Below are 12,035 nucleotides of genomic sequence, written 5' to 3' on the forward strand. Positions count from 1 at the left end.
GAAAAAGGTTTTAATAATTTCCTTAGCTTAGTCAGTCATAATGTTACAGGAAAAAGGTAAAACTGTAAATTGTATGAAAATGGTATAAACAAATGAGTACATGTGGATTGAACATGAGAAGATAAATAAATACATTTTTTTAAAAGAACAAGACAAATAACTGAGTTAATTTATTTCATTCCAAAAATGAACATATAATGTCCCATCAAATACACTTATTAACGTACTTAGCTCGTCTGGTTTGTCAACACACAGGATAACAGTAATCAATTCCATATCACATATTTTGGCATTCCTTTTCAGATCACAGAAAAGAATTTTTAAATGTCTAAGGTAAATGATAATCCATAATGTCTGTAATGAAGTGAATTATTGTTTCAAATATATATAAGCATATTGTTTTGGGGGTGGGGGAGGGCATAGCTCAGTAGTAGCTCATGTGCTTCACATGTGTACAGTCAGTTTCAATCCCTTGCATCTCCAGATAGGCTTACCTCTCCTTTGAGATAAAGCAGCTTCTTATTATGATGTTGTCACCAGACAGGGACAAAATAAGCTGTCTAGTGTTGGACTCCCTCCCCGCTTGGACTGATGTTTTCTCCCCAGCTACCCACCCACTAAAAAAGAAGAACTTGGATAATTTCAGAGGTAATTAAATGCAGCTATGGAAAGCTCACCTATATAACAAGAACATATTAGAAGCTCTTTATTAGAATCTGTTTCAATATTATATATATAGCAGCTGTTGTTTTTTCATGTATCAAAAACCTGTCAGTGTATATAAAAAACAGAACTCTTGTTACTTGAAAAGGATGCAGAAGCTATTAGATGGGAAAGGTTTTTTTATTTCCATCACAGCATTTTCACTGCTTTTGGATGTTACAGAAAAAAGTGCTGAAAGGAAAGCATTCTGAAACGTTTTCTCGGTGTTTAAAAACTGTATAAAAGGTTTGCCAATTTCTCTTAACGGTAGTCTTTAAAACCCCAACAGATGACAGTGATACTTTTGAGAGTGGACACTAGGGCTAACCCAAGATTCCACAATTTTGTGCTCCAATTCACAGCTGCAAAGTTGGATGGATGTCTGGGAGGTTTGGGGGAATGGAGTCAGTGGGGGTGAAACTCACTACTGCTGCTCCTGACAGTCATCACATTATTCCTCCAAAAATCCCAGAATAACTCCACATGACATAGGGTCACTCGGATGAGAGCTTCCGAGGAAAATAAAATGATAGCTGCCATTCATGGCTAACACCCCTCTAGAAATCCTGTAAGAGCAAGGTCATTATGTGACCTTTTCCTGGCAGCTTTGTGGGTGGGGGAGAAGGCAATGGTGGTGCCAGTTGTTGGCCAAAATTCTGGCAGTGGTGGTACATTCCCCCCCCATGTCCGCAAAACTGATGGAAGTAGGTGACCTTTTCATTCCCTATGTCCTCCAAATTTGAGCTGAAAGTCCTCTTTTGAGGATTTCCTCTTATGAAGTTTATTCTTAGTCAAATCATGAGCTTCTTTGAATCAAGCTTTACAATGTTTAACAACATTTCAGTAACACTTATTAACCAAAAAGGAATGCCTAAACCAGAGGCTCCAGCTTTTAAAGGTGATTGGGGAGGACAATGTTGCACACATGACATCCCGACGTCGTGCATGTGACATCAGGGCATTAGGAGGAGCCAAGGGAGGAGCCAATGTGGTGGCCACACAGCTCAATGACCGGCAGCTCCTCTTGGCAGCGCCACTCGCAAGAGGCTGCTTTGACCCTCCTTCCCTTCCATGGCAGGAGGAGCAGGAGGAGCAGCTGGTCACTGGAGGCACGGCACACTCAGCTCTGCTCTTCTGTTCTGTGGTTTTGAGGCATAGGGGGACCCCCAGTCCCTACCACAAAAATATAGAGGTGGGCAAAAGGGTTCAGCCCCTAGGAGCTGGCTCCCGTGGCCTAAACCCAACCAAACATTTTTTAAAATGTACAAAGAAAGCCATAATTTTTTAAAGGCAAGTTGAACAAACCTTTTTTTGGGGGGGATCTGTAGTAATTAATGTCAAATACACTAGAATATAGGCATAAAATCACTTTTACATACATACATTTATTTCTCATTATGGTATGATTAATAAATAATTCAAAAACAGTTGTTGTGTGCCTTTGTGCCTTTGTAATCTGCATGACAGTGAGCAACAGATGCAGTTTTCCCCATTTCCAGCTGCATACAACTGCATCTGTTAAACTGCAGTCTGTCATGTACTCTTTTAACATCTCCAGACACAAGAGAAAACAAAGGAGGAAGGCAACCCCACAGAGGCACAATTGGCTTCCCATTTTCTACTGCTGTAGGCCTTGCTTGAGGTCTGCATGGCACTGGAGATGCATTCTGAATGGTTGCCTGGTTGCCTGTGGAGACACAAGAGAAACATGGGGATGGTAATGAAGAATGAGTAACACAGCGTACTCAACAGAGTAGGTGCTCATTAGATTATCTTTAGTTTTATTTCTGTACTATGGACACATAAAGTAGCTGGACTTTAAAAGTTCAGTAAATTAATATAAACAATCTGAAGTGCAAGAAATAAACTTTAAAGTTCCCCAACCCAAAAGTAGATCTATAAAAGCATAGGAGGTAAGTCTGGACAATTTGGGACCAGGTTATTAGAAGTAATGCCTACACCAATATGAACCTGTCTAGACCCTAAGTCTAGGACTAGCTCCACACTAAGACCAACAGGGATCATGGACAGGGCATTTTCAATGGTAGCCCCACACTTGTGGACTTCCTCTTCCAACAGCTCTTCTTGCCCCTCCCCCTTGTAGCTTTAATGCAGACCTTAAAGACATTTTTTAAAAACTCCTCATCTACGCCTTTGATATTACTGGCTCCATATATATAATTTTATATGATGCTGGTTTTGTTACAATTTTTCTTTTCCATGCTATACTGCTTCAGACTTTTTAAAATGTAAGTCTCCTTGTGAGGGCTTGCCCTAAAAGAAAAGAATTGAAAACAAAGCAACTGGAAACATCAGCAGAGAAAACCAAATCCAAAACAACATAATAAAAGCCAAGCACAGCATGAGAACAGAAACTGACAAACCAAAAGCATGAGGAGTTGAGTTTGTTTTGTTTTTTGAATGAGGGGAGAGATCTTCAAAATGTTTCTGAACGCTAAAGGAGAAAAGTACAAATGGGACTTCACAATGATGGTATTCCACAATTTTGGTGCCACCACAAAAAGGCTCTGTCCATCTGATCTTGTATAAGGGTGGGATCATGAACAGAACTCAGATGCCAATCTGATCTAATTTATGGGAGAAGATAGGCACTGAGGTGACTGGGCCACAAACCATTTAGGGCTTTAAAGGCTGAAATCAACAATATAAACTGAGCCTGGAAACATTCCCTGTTATGAAAGACCAGAGAAATATGCTCAGATGTTTGAGTAATTGGCAGGCCACTGCATCCTGAACCAGCTGAAATTTACACATTATCTTTAAGAGGCAGACTCACATAGAGAGCATTGCTGTAGTCCATTCTGACAGCAACTCAGCATTTGTCTGCCTTGGAAGACAATGGAGGAGTGTGCCTACTGTTGGAAGGGGTAACTAATGCTTGGAAAACAGGCCACACAAGGAAAAATGACTAATGGGCATTTGCCAGTAGTTCCAATTAAGGTACTGGGGTACCTAAAGTTCACCCTCGTAGGTATCTCTGCTCTTTATTGCATTCATCAGTCTGCCTGTGGTAGATATTTGCCTGCATTTGGGGGTTTATAGCCATCAAAACACTCCTTTCTGTACAGAGCATCTCTACTCTGTGTTCCATGGTTAGGGAAAGAAAAACTTGTAGACCCTGCTAAGTAGGGGAGAATTGTTAAGCCAGTGCAGTGTCCACAAATTACAGTGGAGGAATGGGAAACATTCTGTGGCCATTGACATTTCTTGGGTGGCTTAGAAGTGAAGGATAGAGTAATTTCAGATGCCATACTGGAAAGCATGGTTCCCTGGTGAGTTTGCTTACCTAGGTGGGGCATCTTGTTCTTCCAGCAGTGGGATTGAGGTTCATGGTGGCTGTTTGTGGCTGGAATCTGAGGCAGGGTACCTGTAAGGTTTCTGAGAAGACAAGTGTTAGGCATCTGCCCTTTATTTCTTTTTGGTTTACTCAGCTTTTAAGTTATTTGGCAAAGTGCTTTCAGAGGATGCCCAAAAGCCAGAAACAAAACAAAACAAAACTGCAGAATGCCTAAAGATTCCAACATTAGTTGGAAAAATATTCTGGTAATTCAGAACCTGAAAAACCAAGGAGAAATTCAGCAGGCAATGATTTCAGAAGCATCCTACATACAGTACATACATGCATACACCTGCTGCCGCCGCTGCCACACGCATTGTGAATGGATCAAGGCAATGGTTCCACAGTATCAATGGACATCCTCTGGAAGGGTACTTCTACCATGCATAGACCTCCTTGCTTTCTGACAGGTATAAAAGATTTGACGTAGTGCTTTAATATTTTTTCCTAACAGCGGCTAGTGGAAGTTCAGTGGAAGTTTCTCTTTTATTATTTGCAAAACTTCTTGATGTCAGGAGGTTTAGCAGTTAGGCTGAGAAGTGCAAGTCAGTACTTTTCCGATAAGCACTAACTGGCATTGCAATTCCCAGTTGGCCCCATACCCCCTTGGAAAGGAGCTCTTATTACACGGTTCCCTGTTGCATACAAATCTGGACCTACATTTATATAACAAGGCAAAGGCTTCCTCCTAAAACAGATTTCTGAGTCTCTTTCACACATCCTTCAGTATGTTGCTCCTGCTGGAACTCAGGAAGATGCTTTGAAGGTTTACAGCTCTGAGGTTACTGATATCCCTGCCCTCCTGTTCCTCGGGACTCTACTGGAGCACTAATTTTCTTTTCTTTTTTATAAAATATTTATTAGAGTTTTACAAAAAGCAGGAATTTACAAAGTAAAAAGAAAACAAGAGAAAAAAGAAAAAAGAAGAAAAATACAAAAAATACAAAAATGCATAGAAAAAAAGAAAATACAAAATACAAAAACAAGAGAAAAAATTAAGTAAAAATAAAATAAAAACAAAACCTTTTTTCTCCATATCTTTAAGCTCATTTGCTTGTTTCCATGACCTCCTCACACCTCCCTTTTTGTATTCCCGTTCACATAGTCAGTTCAGCAAATCCTTACCCTCTTTCATTTATCTTAACTCTATCTTAACATATTATAACTATATATTTTCATCCATTATCAATCCATTTTTACATATTCTTATTAACCTTTTTGCTAATGCCACTTAATTTCAATCCAACATCATTTTAACATTCATTAATTTTACAATATTTCTGCAAATAGTCTTTAAATTTCTTCCAATCTTCTTCCACCAACTCTTCTCCCTGGTCTCGGATTCTGCCAGTCATTTCCGCCAATTCCATATAGTCCATCACCTTCATCTGCCACTCTTCCAGGGTGGGTAAATCTTGTGTCTTCCAATACTTTGCAATGAGTATTCTTGCTGCTGTTGTAGCATACATAAAGAAAGTTCTATCCTTCTTTGGCACCAATTGGCCGACTATGCCCAGGAGAAAGGCCTCTGGTTTCTTCAGAAAGGTATATTTAAATACCTTTTTCATTTCATTATAGATCATCTCCCAGAAAGCCTTAATCTTTGGGCACGTCCACCAAAGGTGAAAGAATGTACCTTCATTTTCTTTACATTTCCAACATTTATTATCGGGCAAATGATAGATTTTTGCAAGCTTGACTGGTGTCATGTACCACCTGTATATCATTTTCATAATATTCTCTCTTAGGGCATTACATGCCGTAAATTTCATACCTGTGGTCCACAACTGTTCCCAGTCAGCAAACACAATGTTATGTCCAACATCTTGTGCCCATTTAATCATAGCAGATTTAACCGTTTCATCCTGCGTATTCCATTTCAAAAGCAAGTTATACATTCTTGAAAGTATCTTAGTTTTGGGATCTAACAGCTGTTTCCAATTTTGATTTTTCCACCTGGAAGCCAATTTTTTTGTCCAAATTATAAGCCTCCCTTATTTGATAATAGTGAAGCCAGTCTCGCACTTTGTCTTTTAATTTCTCAAAACTCTGCAATTTCAATTTGTCTCCTTCTTGCTCCAAAATTTCCCAATATTTCGGCCATTTGGCCTCCATATTGAGTTTTTTCTGAGCCTTTGCTTCCATCGGTGACAACCACCTTGGGGTTTTATTTTCAAGTAAGTCTTTATATCTTATCCAGACATTAAACCATGCTTTTCTGACCATATGGTTTTTAAATGCTTTATGTGCTTTAACCTTGTCGTACCACAAATATGCATGCCACCCAAAAACATTATTAAAACACTAATTTTCAAGCTTGAGATGCCTACAGGGATTTCTTTGGTGCTGAATGTACTTTTCCTTATATTATATCATCCTCTTGCAACACTCTGGCAAATAATTACATTTTATCGGCTCAATAGTGAAAGGATTGCTTCTTGAATTCTAGCTTTTGATTCATCCATCCAGTAGTTTAAAATATGGTCCAAATAGCAAAAGCCACGTCATACTTTTTTGATAACATTAAAAAAACACAGTTGTGCTAATGGTTAAACTAATCATCTTCCTCATCTAAGTCTTGTTCTTTTCATAGTTTCTGATTTTGTCAAAACCCTCAGCATTCTAATGCAGTTCAGTTATACACTCACAAATCTGAGAGCAGAAGTCAACCGAATGCTCATAAAAGATCCAGAAATCACAGCATGATCCTTTTAAAAGTTAGGACATAGTTGCTTTTCTGGTGTGCCAGGAGTTTTATGATGTCTGTGTGGGGTGAAGAAGGCTTGGGGTCGTGATTCACTGACACTTTCGCTTGGTGCCTTTTCACAATGTGTCTCTGCACCTTGCCCCCCAAAATTATCAGCTTCCTCACAATTCTTAGCCTCCTTCCTTGCCTTTCCAGCTGTCATCCTCCCCACTCTTTAGATCATAACTTTATATTCAGCACTTCTTTTTCATAAGCACATCTTAGCTTCATGACCTGCATTGCTGTCACTTGATTCCCAGGCTGATGGCTTCTTCCTTTAGGCCTTTTGGTGACTCCATGGCTGCTTGTTTCTTAAGCAGAATTCTCTTACCTGCTACCTCTATAGAAAAGAAAGGATTCTTGACACCAAAACCAAATATTTTTCAACTGCATTGATGGCCTCGCTGCTTCATTATATAATATTATAACTTTTAAATGTCAAATTCTGTTCAAACCAACTGGGTTTTGCACAACTGTGTTTCAGATTTCTAATGCAGTTCAATATGTCTTGGAACTAACGATGGGTGATAATTCAAAAATCATACTTAGCTCGCCTAGTTATGAATTCAGTATTATGTGCTTGGTGGAAATGTTCTCCATTATTTCAAGATTTTGAAGTATCTAAGGATTTTGTGCATGTGCATCTCAAATGTGCATCATGTGAAAATGATATGCATAATATATCATGTGTTACAACAATACCACCTTTTTCTCATTGGCAGTTTTTGCATTTCTTTTTATTCTTATTTTTAACATTGTGTGGTGCAGCAGCGCAATTAGGTAACTGTACGCGTAGTAAGGCGACCCCTCTTTAGACGGTGACATGTCCCAACTTCAGCCCAATGATTCACACAAGGAAATTCCTGAAGGTGAGGCCTGACGTAGGCATCCCACTGCTATTGCACACAGATAGTGTTCACTTATCCAGATGCCAGTTCACAGCAGTCCTTAGAAAAGCCATCCTTGAGTGTGGGTTGGACTCCAGAGTATTTTCTGCACATTCCTTTTGTATAGGCCATGGCTTTCTGCTGGGGCCTTTCCCTGGCTCGCATTAAAGCTCTGGGCCATTGCCAATCATTTGCTTATAGGCACTATGTGTGCATTGGGATCCATGGCCTCACTGCCTCTTGTTGATGATTTCTTGCAGGTACAAGCCACAAACAGGCATAGATCTGTAGTCTATGTATAGTGCACTGAGCTCAGGCACATGCTTTATCAACTTAATGGGGCCAGCACCTTGGTTTAGAAGACAGAGCACATAACACCTGGATGAGCCAAACGGGCGGGCACTGGGATGATCTAATGCCATGGTTCACAGCATGGGTGACAGCACTGGAGCTGCCTGATGCCCTCATTATTCAGCTTATTGAAAATGATCTGGTAAAGAAGAAATACATAGACCTCATCTGGGCTACAGCTGCAGATCTCAAGGCCTTCATATGGCACACCCAAGCTTGTCTATTTTGGGGTCCAGGTACTTGGAGTGGTGGCAGTGGCACGGAGCATCAGAACTGTTGCTATCAATCTTGCCTGGAAGAAGGTGAACATCGCAATGTCCTGCTTGGTATCCTGCTTTAGATGAGTGCATTGTTTGGCATCCTGCTATCACTTATGACAAAATGGACTTGTATTGATGAAATGGCTTGTACCTATCACCAACAAGCAATGAGGCCAGGCTGATGAACATCTACTGGAGCCTCTGGGACTGGTTGCAGATGTGAGCAGTTGGGCAACAAGCTGGCATGGAGGGGCCAACTCATGTGGCAGAAAAAGGCACTTGGTTGGATCCTTAGTCTAAAGGTATGGGGTAGGTAGGTGCCCAACCCACAGATCCAGGATCAAAATTCAGGGAACCTCAGTAAGGGGGTCCAGTGGTTGGGTTCAGACTGAAAGCCCAGACATGGGCCAACAGGCCACAGAACACCCCAGATGTCATATTGGCAGGATCATCCTACAGATTTACATCATAGAGGATCCTTAACCACAGGATCGACCCTGATGGAGTTATCAGCCAGCAGTTGGGTTGGCTGATTCAGGATACATACCCAATGCCTATGCCGAAACCGACCTACATCTGTAATCAATAAAGTTGTGGCCATTTTGATCCCAAGCTGGTGTCTCACCATTTTTTGCTGCTTCTACACTTCAAAACCCCTCCACACAGTAACCTCTGGCCCGCTGGGCTTGGGTCTGCAATGTGTCATAACTCCACATTGAGAGATTATAATTATTTTTTTCTCATATTTGGGGAAATTATTAACAGAATGGATTCCGTATTTGCATCCAGCAGGAAGTATCAAAGGCAGAGCAACTTTAACCAACATGATGTGTATGTAGTTTTATTAGAAGTATATATGCCCCTTCTAGTATGTTTGCATTTTTCAGAGCATCTTACAAACTTTTAAAACAAATAAACATAGATAGAGTGAAAGTTTCTTGAAAGAATTGCAGGTCTCCTTGGAAAGGATCTCAAAAATCATTAATGTATTGGAGCACTGCCTGGCTGCTTTGAGCTGCCTAAGTGTCAGGGACTAGACTGAAGGGGAAGGCTGGGAACTACCCCCTCCTCCTCCTTTGCTTCCCTCGGAGGAGGAGGGGGGAGTGGGTTGATCCCCCCCCCTTCTCCAGTAGTTTCAAGAGAAGAGGGGGACAGGGTTGAATTGCAGCAGAACTCAGAGCTGCCAAGTTATGGGGTGTTGGGAGAAGGTGGAAGAGTGGGAGAATTGCCAGCAGAGATGTCCTTGGAGAGCATAGAAGAGCCACCGTACCTGCTCAAAGACATTTGACTCCTGAGGCCACCCTTAGGGCCACAGGCTGTTGCTGGGGAAGGAAGGGAAGGGGCTTAGAGTGAGCAACATCACTATGGAGTTAAGGACTGAATTCTTTGCCTTACACCACAAGAACCATAAATACAAACTTTCTTGTTTCTGCCTTGATCTTTGATGCTGCCAGGGGAGGATAGAATCACCCACACCTGACACTATGGGAAGTTATTCTAACTTTTGCTGGGCACTGCAGGTTGGGTGGAGATGGTGGCGATTTCTGAGCCCCAGAGGTACTGAGCACACATATGCACAGACAGTGAGGTGGGGGAGTTCTAGGCAAAAGTGGAAGCTACTGTGAAAGATGACTTACAGGCTGCCTCTCTGCTGGATCTCTCTCTCTCTTCCCCACCTCCAGCCACTATATAGTCAATGAGAAGCAACAAGACCCAGCACTTTTGTGGATAAACTGGTTGTTGTCACTCATCCCCAGTGCCAGAACGCAGACTCTGTTGTCTGAAAACAGTCATCTTTCTGTTTTAATATCCTGATGTGCATGTGGATTGGTTTCCTCCCTTCTCAAGGAGGGAAAACCATGGAATTTACAAGAAGCAGTGATGCCCACCAACTTGGATGACTTTAAAAGATGATTAGAATAACTCATGGATCATAAGGCTATCAATGAACCTACTTGAATATGTTACTGCTGTTTCTCCAGTTATATAGTATGTTATTTTAAAAAGGGCACCGATATGAATCAGACATAGCACAGGTGACAAGGACTAAAAATTATGTTGGCAGATAGCGAGGCCTGGAAGGACAACATTTTTTACTTTAGAATGATGCTATAATAATAATAGTAATAATAGTAATATTAATAGTAATAATAATAATAATAATAATAATAATAATAATAATAATAATAGCCTCTTGGTTATGACATTGGAATGTGGACAGGAAAACAAAAGGGTACCTTTGGAAGGAGCTGAATTGCCTGTAAAATTCTTTGTCTGTGTCCAGAATTAAGTATTCCAATTTCTAAAAGGTCCTGATCCTCCATCACGTTGCTTCCCTAAAACAAACAAGAAAATATAGTGACAGGTATATATTGGCAAATATTTTGGATAGTTTAAAACTGGATTTTAACAAGTACATTGTTAACAACAAATCATGAATCATGATCATACTGTACTTCTTTTCAGGTTCAGAAAATGTAAAAGTTACAGTATCACTACAGGTACTCCTAGCAATTAATTAAATATATTGTTCCATGCCACCCCAATCTCCAAGAGGTGCAAGATTCCAGGGGGACCATGTGCTTTCCCAGGATTCATGTTTCCTTTTTGAATGAGGCACAGCAGAAATTGTGGTGTTTTTATTATATATGTTTCATTTACACACTAATACAACCTGAGCCTACAATAGAGGGGTGCACAGCATTAATACCCCAAAAGGGTCTTGTTTCTAGTATAACCGCAGCCTTGTATTCAAACAGAAATCAAACATTGCTTTGACTCTCTCTCCAGCTTGCTGCTTTTTCCTGTGGCCCATATTATTGCAACGTTCAACTCTAAACTCTGGCTATATCCTTCTAAATAACTGTCTCACACAGAGCCCCTTTCCTTTGCTCCCCTTAATGACCCATCACCCAGGCAATCACGTCATCAGGAAGCTAGTCTGGTTCATATTTTAAGTTACAGGATCAGGCAGTTAGAGGTGACAGTACTCTGCACCAGTGAGTACCAATCAACACCAAAAAGCACTGCATGGGCATGTTCCCATCATTATCACTGTATGAAGATGACATTGTGTGGCTGTTGCACAAAGAGCTGCATGCATGAGCAGCATGGAGTCCACACTAAACTGCTGTTTAGAAGTGCTCCTTTAAAAAGAACGCTTCTGTGTACTCTTCAAGGAATCCAGTGTTGGTTCTCCTTTGTGTTGATTTCCCCCTTCCTGTTTCTTTTCCTGCTTTCAAAAATTTTATTTGCTGGATTTTATTGCAAGATTTTGGGAAAGGGTCTAAGTGGGAGGAACCATATAGATGGGTTGCAGGCAAAGCTAGTCCTACTCAGACCCACTGAAATCGATAGACATGACTAACTTAGAGCAGAGCCATAAAAATGAATGTATCTAAGTTAGTCATGTCTATCACTTTCAATTGGAAAAACTAAGTTGGATGCAACCCATGTGATTTAATTGTTAATACTTTGTAAAAATAAACATAACTTAGAGCACACTCCACTACTGCCACAGTAGCTAAAACAACTCTATTTCAGAAGCAGATAGAAACAAAGTCAGACAGAATGGCAAGCAGGTGGATCTGGAGTAAGGTGAATACCGGCTTGTTCATCATTCAACTGGCAATATCAAGTGATGACTCATGGGTGCCAAACACTCAAATCATGTACCCCAGGCAGAGCTTTTCTCTCACCTCAAATGCAGCTCTTTTTCAAAGGGTAGTTCA

At 40.6% G+C, this 12,035-nt stretch overlaps 1 protein-coding gene and 1 long non-coding RNA gene across 16 annotated transcripts in view; one reads left to right on the forward strand and one right to left on the reverse strand.

The window, feature by feature from the left end:
- Nucleotides 1-12,035, reverse strand: part of ANKS1B (ankyrin repeat and sterile alpha motif domain containing 1B) — a 330,248-nt gene that overhangs the window by 137,962 nt on the left and 180,251 nt on the right. For all 14 annotated transcript variants that reach the window (XM_083573571.1, XM_083573577.1, XM_083573576.1 and 11 more), the window contains one exon: nt 10,542-10,640. In XM_083573571.1, coding sequence (XP_083429697.1) covers nt 10,542-10,640 — 99 coding nt within the window. The remainder of the gene's footprint in view (nt 1-10,541; nt 10,641-12,035) is intronic.
- LOC310743397 overlaps nt 1-12,035 on the forward strand; it is a 40,452-nt gene that overhangs the window by 19,565 nt on the left and 8,852 nt on the right. The gene's annotated exons all lie outside the window — the stretch shown is intronic.

This window comes from Podarcis filfolensis, assembly GCF_964270895.1.
Source record: "Podarcis filfolensis genome assembly, chromosome: 10".
Taxonomy (NCBI): Eukaryota; Metazoa; Chordata; class Lepidosauria; order Squamata; family Lacertidae; genus Podarcis; species Podarcis filfolensis.